This window comes from Oryza brachyantha, chromosome 4, assembly GCF_000231095.2.
Source record: "Oryza brachyantha chromosome 4, ObraRS2, whole genome shotgun sequence".
In the NCBI taxonomy this organism is placed as follows: Eukaryota; Viridiplantae; Streptophyta; class Magnoliopsida; order Poales; family Poaceae; genus Oryza; species Oryza brachyantha.
The window spans coordinates 4,171,392-4,179,674 of record NC_023166.2 but is presented as its reverse complement, the minus strand read 5'-3'; the positions used below and the strand labels follow the sequence as shown (position 1 = coordinate 4,179,674).

The 8,283-nt window shown below is 39.4% G+C and overlaps 1 protein-coding gene across 1 annotated transcript; it reads right to left on the bottom strand.

Moving 5' to 3' along the window:
* Window positions 1–2,348: 2,348 nt before the first annotated feature.
* On the bottom strand, window positions 2,349–6,305 carry LOC102716865 (G-type lectin S-receptor-like serine/threonine-protein kinase B120). Its single transcript, XM_006653152.3, has 7 exons — window positions 4,959–6,305; window positions 4,686–4,787; window positions 4,426–4,610; window positions 3,776–3,986; window positions 3,426–3,663; window positions 3,180–3,330; window positions 2,349–2,786 (listed from the first exon to the last, which is right to left on the bottom strand). The coding sequence occupies exons 1-7, from the start codon at window positions 6,247–6,249 to the stop codon at window positions 2,478–2,480; spliced, it is 2,487 nt and encodes an 828-aa protein (XP_006653215.1). The 5' UTR covers window positions 6,250–6,305; the 3' UTR covers window positions 2,349–2,477.
* Between the last annotated feature and the right edge of the window lie 1,978 nt (window positions 6,306–8,283).

Genomic DNA, 8,283 nt, shown 5'->3' with positions numbered 1-8,283 from the left:
ATGAAGATTAAGGTCAAAAATATTCTTAGCCCAGGAAAATGAAATAAATAGCATTGTTCACTAAGGCCCAGGAAGGCACAACTATAATATGTGTAGGTATTTATTTTAACTTTAATTGTCTTATATATTAACTTTCAATTCTGAATTGTCATACGTAATTGTTCGAATGTCCCTTTATTAACAGCGGTAATGCTGATTTTTTTCGTTTTATAAATACTATGTTGTGATTGTTCCAAATATATCATACTCCTTATTTCCTATTATTCTGTAATTTTTTAATATTTTTTTCTATTTTTATCCTATTAAAATACTCACGGTCTTATGCATAATCCGTGCAGTTTTCGGGCCAAAATGCGTGGGTTTTGGCCAAAACCATGCAGTTTTCTGGTCCAAGGCACGGTTACCGCTGGATTTGAATTTATCATGGTTTCCGCGAAAACCACACGGTAACCGTAAGTGGAACCCTGGTTGTATGAACGAGTTGAAACTAATGTAGGATTAACCCGAGAAAGATTGAGTTACCCTTGGGAGACAGCTGATAGGATAATGTTAGTTAATTTCATCTATATAAAAGTTAGGCAAATTTTGCTACAAGATATTGAAAAAACGCATAATTAGCCGGGGGACACCGTAAGATCACAAATTTGCTGCAGGGCACCACAAAAGTGTGGTAATTAGCTATAGGACACTCCGGCAATTTTTTATTATTTTTGGAGTCAAAAATTCTAAAAATGACGAGGTTGCCCTCAGTGGCCAACCCGTTATGTCGACTAGTCTAGTTGAATCAGACCCCAGCTGCGACGAGGGCACATAATGGGTTGGCCACCGAGGGCAATCTCGTCATTTTTAAAATTTTTCACTCCAAAAATAATAAAAATTGGCCGGAGTGCCCTATAGCCAATTACCACTTTTTTTGATGCCCTGTAGCAAATTCATGATCTTACGGTGTCCATCGGTTAATTAGTTGTTTTTCGATGTCCTGTAGCAAATTGTGTAGTAAAAATTTTATAAGGCTAAAATTAGAACTAAAATATATAACTCTGCGATAAAATTATGTGTCATATATCATTTTAAAAAGATAAATTGATAAATATATATTACCAAAGTTGGAATAAAAATTTTAATATACTTATAAAAATACATATTTAGATATAAATTTTACTACATTACTACCGGTACAAGTAAAATTTACCGTAACATTACCCTAAGTATTAAGGATAAATTTCTTGTATGCACCTGCAAACTCACTGAATCTCTCGTATACCCCTGAAATTTACTCTATCCTTTTTGTACCTCTGAAATTTTAACTTGATCCCTTCCATGCCCCAACCGTTACATTTTCCTTTATTCCACTGTTAAGTTTGTGACAAATGACCTTAATACCCTCGATGATTTAGGTTAGAATATAAGCTTGAAAAACGATTGAAATTTTTGTTAGTGCATAGCATGTGCATTTTACGTAACTAATGAGACAAACATAATTAATGTAGAAAATTTTGACCTAACTTTTAAAATAAAAAAATATAATAAATTAATTTTATTTGAAATTTAATAGGACAATATATTTTTTATCGGAAACCCACTTAAAAAATATTGTGAACATTGGTAGTTAATACTCCTTATTTTTATGATTTTTTAAAAACAAATTAAATACATATTATTATTTTATTATCTATAAATATTTTTTTCATAAATAATATATCGCATAGCAAACTCATAACTACCAATAGTCTCACGAGATTAACTTTTACATTTTCAATAATATAACTCATAAATTTTTATATTCATCCAAAGGGTAAAATGGTCAATTTTATAGAAATTAGACGGTCAATTGATGGGAGGGGCATGGAAGGGATAAAAAAAAATTGGGAGATAAAGAAGGAAGTAAGCAAAGTTCAGGGGCATAGAAGAGATTAATCAAAATTTTAGGTGCATACAAGGGATTATCCCAAATATTAAGGGGTCAATTTTTGACTTTTTAAAGGAAAACCAAATGGTATATTTGTAATAAAAATAGTTTTTGATAAATTATTTTTCTATTTGTAAATATACCGTTTGATTTTTTAAAAAAAACAAAAAGATGACCCCAAAAGTTCCTAGATTATTTCCCCACCCTCTGTCGCGTTTAAAGAGCTCAAAACCTACTGACTACATTATTTTCTTTCAGCAAGAATTTCCGCATTTAGTTTATTCAGTTTGATATGATGATGTATTAACAATTTCATTCTTATAACATGAACTGTAGGGCAATTGAAATGAAATTCTATGATATGCCGTCACCTAATTGTTGGTCAAAGTTTTATGCTGGTTACAAAAAACTAACAGAGTTTCTACGAGTGCAGGCCAACCAATGGATAACAATAGCATCCAATAGAACCTTTTTAATCAAACATCAGTGTAAATCGTAATGGTACTGTTCAATTGGAAGAACCAGATAAGTTCAAAACTTTGTAGATCAGTACAACGGAATCAAACGTTTAGCGCACTTCTAGCGTTGTAATACTCATGCGGTTCAGAGATCTTCTCGTGCTGTCTCTCGAGTAGTCATCGTTGGTCTCGTAGTTCCTCATGGTGAAATACAGGGGCTCCTTGGGAGCAGGAAGCACTGCTGCCTCGTTCTCCAACATGAACACGACGGATGACATGAGTGGCCTCGCACTTGGTTGATCTTGGACACACAGGAGTCCCAAGTTAATACACCGCAAAGCTTCATGGATTGGGCAGCTCTCCACAATTGATGCGTCCACAAAATCGCTTGCATTGCCATCTTTCCATAAGCTCCATGCCTGATAATAATAAAATTAGGGGGTACCTTTTACTAGTAGCAGTAGACCAGCAGCGTAGTAAAATTTAGACCAAACCATGTATTTTTATAAGTATATTAAATATTTTATTTAAAATTTTGATAAGATATATTTATTAATTTATCTGATTTAACATGATCATGACATATAAATTTATCAGAAATATATATTTTAGTTTCAATTTTACCTTTAGATAATTTCAATACGCATATTACGGGTGTAGTATGATAAAATTAGATCCGTTGGATCTAAAGCAATAAACGGTCCATAATCATTGTAGGGTATCTTAAAAGAATCCTAAAATTAATTTCTATATCAAAAGTCATGACATTTAGTTTTGAGTTGTAGAAAATTTGAATGCTCTGCTATACTTACATGGGCTATAAGGTTTGAACACTCCACTTTGAGATGGGCTGAGCTGATCTTTAAGCCACTGACAACTTCCAATAGTATAACTCCAAAACTATAGGTGTCAGACTTGACGGAAAAACAGCCATCCAAAGCATATTCAGGTGACATGTAGCCACTGTAAATATTTCAGGAAGCAGTATACAGTTTGGATTAGCGTAAGCGGTTTCGATGCTGAACATTAGGTAACATTACGAAGCATGAACTACTTACTATGTCCCAACAACTCTGGTGGTGTTAGCTTCTTGCTCATTTCCACCGAAGATCCTTGCCATGCCGAAATCCGATATTTTAGGAGCCATTTCTGTGTCCAACAAGATGTTGCTTGGTTTCAGATCTCTATGGATTATTGTTAATCTTGAATCCTGGTGAAGATACAGAAGACCTCTTGCTACCCCTTTAATGATCTTGAACCTCGTCGACCAATCAAGCACATCTTTCCTTTTAGCATCTTCCAAGAACAATGTGGAGTGAAATTAATTTATTGTCAGACATCTTTGAGTATCCTTCCAGTTAATATTTGAACGTTTGCTGTATGTGATCATATGTCAGAAATAACATACCAAAAAGGAAGGCATCCAAGCTTTTGTTTGGTAAGTATTCGTAGATGAGTAACTTCTCATCTTCTTGAATGCAGCAACCGAGAAGCCTAACCAAGTTTCTGTGTTGTAATTTGGCAATCAGAACCACTTCATTTCTGAACTCCTCAGCGCCTTGCCCTGAACCCTTACTAAGCCTCTTGACAGCAACTTCAATGCCACCCTCCAAAACTCCCTAAATATATATTACACCCCTCTTTGATTAAATAAAGTTATAAAGAGATAATCTGCAATATATATTACTATATATCTTCAACTGTAAAACAAAGGGAAGCAGTTTTTTAGCACACGGGTGTATATACACTCGTTGCTTGCATGCCATTTAAATAGTAAAAAAATATGAAAAAAATTAACAAGATAGTTTAATATGAATTATATCACTCTACCAACATGCAAGTTTAAATTCATCTTCTACAAGTTGTAGCAAAAATAACAAAAATAATTATGAATATGCGTATAGTTAGTTTCAGTTTTATTTGTTTTTTTGCTATAACTTGTTGAAGTTGAATTTAAACTTGCATGCTTGTGGAGTGATGTAACTCATGTTAATCTATCTTATCAATTGTTTTCATATTAACTGTTTCCCTAAAACCAAGCTACAGACTTGTCATTACCTTGTATACTTTTCCAAAACCTCCTTTTCCAAGCAAGTTGTCATCGGAGAAATTGTTTGTTGCCGCGAGGATCGCATCGAAGCCAACAGAGGAAAATTCTACATTTTCGTTTCCAACTTCGCTTGGATAATCCTTCCTGCCTTGAAGTGAGTGTTTGCTCTGAACTTTCTTGCTTCGTTGTTTGCCTGACAGGAAAGCCTCTAGATATATGATATCTCATCAAAAGTTCAAAACTCGAGCTAAAATCTTCTGAGCTCTACCTCTTGATTTGCATACAAGGTATGTGCTTGCAAGAATCACCAGAAGAACAGCCATAACCGGGAGTACAATCTTCAGCACTGATCTACTTCTCGTCTTGTTAACTGCAAAAACATAGTCAAAGCAAGAGAAATACCAGTCATGATTAATATTTTGTGATGAACAATTGGTTTGCAAAGTAATTTATTTGTGTTTTGATCCTACAAAATATTGAATTGATTCTATCATACAGCCAAAAATAAGGAAATTTGCGAGAAATCATTTCTTGTACATACCTTCTGAGCTGGGAATTCGGAGGTACAGGTTCTCGCCGCCGGTGCCGTCTCTGAACTTGCCGGTGTCGACGAGCTCCCCCGTCCAGATCAAGCACCTCGACCGGTCGTCCATGGTGCCGTCGACACTGCTCAGGCTCGCATAAGCATAGGCTCTGCAGGAGCAGTTGCGGCTGCACTCTGCGGTGCACTCATCGAAGCTTCTGTGCCTCACGTGCAAGAACTTGTCCGGCGTCTTCATGCTCGTCAAGGTCAAGAAGCCATCTCCGGCGCCGCCGCCGCCGCATCCCAGGTCGGCCTCCTTACTCCGACATCCTCTGGAGATGTCGAGGCCGTCGACGGGGACGAAGCCGTCGAGGCACTTGCACGACGGAGCTGCCTCGGCGCCGTCGCAGTAGCCGAAGGGCCCGCACGAGGCGTACTGGTCGCAGGCCGTGGTGGGGAACTCGGAGAAGGCGGTCCACGACGACGCGTTGCTGTCCCAGCTCTGGAAGGTGAGCACGCCGGTGTACTCCAGCGTCATGCGCATCGGCGGCGAGCCGTCGGGGACGGTCAGCCTGAAGCTGAAGCCGTCGGCCGTGTCGCCGTCGATCGTCTGGTACAGCCTGAAGCTGGTGTTGCTCTGGATGACGCCGAAGATCGGCGCGCCGGTCCACGCGGCGCGCCGCCAGTGCAGCCTCGTCGCGTTCCAGACGACGATCTGGAGGTCCGAGCTGGAGTCGCCGCCCATGGAGAAGTCGCCGGCTGACGGGTCGTCGGGCCCCCTCCACGCGACAATGCGGCGCGACCGGTCGGCCATGTAGCTAAGCGGGAAGCTCACGTTCGGCACGATGGTGTCCGTCGGGTGCTCGAAGCTCCGCCACACCTCGGAGCCGTTCGGCAGCCGCACGACGAAGTTTCCGGTGTCGAGCAGCACGGCGGTGGCCCCATCGCCCCCGGTGGAGATATTGTTCGCCGTCGTCCAGACGGCGGTGCCGCCGCCATTGGAGTCGGACAGCACGAGGTCCGAACCATTTGTCAAGAACAGCTTCACGGAGGAGGAGCTCGTCTTGATGGGGTCGTTGCGATTGGCGACCCACACGTAGGTGCGCACGGGGATCTTGTTGTACCACACGCCGACGTACAGCTCCGAGGTTGAGTTCGTCAGGGAGAAGAAGCCGAGAGCGAACGCGCCGCCGCCGGAGACGAGAACATCGCCGGGGGACAGTGGCCTCGCAGGTGTTAGACTGTCGTCGGATTTGCAGAAACAAACAAGGAGCAGGAGGAACACGAACACTTGATGGTAGCTTGCCATGCCGGCCGTCAGGAGTTCGATCCGTGCCACCAATATGGTTGGTGAAATTTGTGATGATCGCAGCGAGAAGATAGCTAAAAGGTACTCTCTCTATAATTTTTTTATACCATGAAGTTGATTTCTGCTTGTCTTATTCAAAATTTACATACAAATATATAAAATTATAAGGCATAAATTTTATATAATAATAAATCATATTATAAAAATAATTTATAATTATATAATCTTTTGAATAAAATAAATAATCAAACGATGGAACTAGGCAGTGAACGGTATCATATAAAAAAAAAGTGTAATAGATAAGATGTTCAACGGATTGACGAACGGTTCAGGTTCAACAGCTAGCAATCAGTAGGAGTTGGAATTTTTCTTGGCATTCCCCGTTGAAATGTGGGTCGATTAGTCCACAGCTTCACATCAGAGAATGTTGACATCCGCTGAAAATGCACCCGATTTTCATGGAACCATGCCTTTGCGTCTGGGGATATAGATGTATAATCTGTGTCGTGGTTACTCTGCTGCCACACAATACAGTGAGATGGTCAAACTTTAATTAAACAGCCTATCTTGAAGTCACCCTTAGGCCTTAGCATCAGGCTGCAGAACCTGACAACGATATGTTACTCAAACCGGGGGTGATTCATATTTGCAAAAACGAAGAATAAATTATACATAAAACTTTTATATACATATTCTTAGCGATCTAAAACGCAAGGTTAAAAAAATAAATTTCGGTGAAAAACACCACAATCAACTTTAAATTTAAGATTAAAAAAATAAATTTTGGCTTATAAATATAAACAGAAGCAAAAAGACGAGGTGAAAGACTTAACTAGGATTAGAACAAGATATCGACTTAACAAAACTTCTTTACAATTTTCTGAGGTCATATCCGTCTTTCAATTGGCTGGGCCGGATACATGCATCTCCAGTCAAAATTTTTTGTATGCTTGATTCTATTTATGAGGGGTGTGGCTTTGATTATAATTTTGCACTAGAAAAAAGCCACGCAACTTTTCGAAAACTATATATAATTCAAAGTTTTGAATTGGGCATCGGTAGAAAAAGAACATGTTCAATTATAATTTGCATAGTACTTTTTAATTCAAAAATATGTAACATGATTTTTTCATTTTATGGTATTGTTAACACCAGATTTTGGCAAATTGACGTTACGAATTGAAATACGGCTAAAGACCGAATCGGACAAGAAAGCGTGAATCGGCTGGAGGCAGGTGACTGGATGCGGAGTGGTTGCAGCCGATGGAGTCTGGGTGAGACAGGGACAGGAGTCCGACTGGGTCCAAAGTTTAAAGATAGATTCGGTTTTAGCTGTGAGTCCGTGTAAATTAATTATGTTTTATCGTAGATTTTCATTAGCATTCTTATATTTAATTAGAGTCCGAACTTTGCATGTTAGTTAGTAATGGATTATTATCCGGTTAGGTTAGTTAATACCCGGGGTTATAAATATGTGTGCCCAGGGTCCTTGTAAATTATCTCTAGATCAATCCAATTTGGCGCATCGTCTCAAACTTTCGACTTGCTTGAGCTCTCAGCGCGGGGTTAGTCACCTTCGAAATGTAAGTTGCTGGTTGTCAAAACCCGTCGATCAACTAGAAAAGGACCGTCTCGGTTAAGTCCGATCTCCTGACTAGTTGATCGGCGGGCAGAGTTCTGTTGCTGCTTTAATCTGTTCTAGCTTAGGGTAGTGATAGTTCTCGATCAAGTCCTCGTGAGTTTCTGTTTGATCTGTAGGCATGGTTTTGGTTAACTTGATTCTATCTCGGTTTAGTCCGATCAATCAGGTTGGCTAGAATCGTGTTGTCAGATTAGATCGAATACCCGTGAGGGCTTATCGCTGGAGTTCTAGCCAACATTATCTTAAATGATCTATTGATTTTCTTATTAAGTTCGTTGATCTTCATGATTCTATGCTTATATCGTGCTAGATTACATGCATACTGTCTCGGTTAAGTCTGATCTATGTGTGTTTGGTGTGATCTGCTCACAGAATTTTGTCCCATCGGCTGA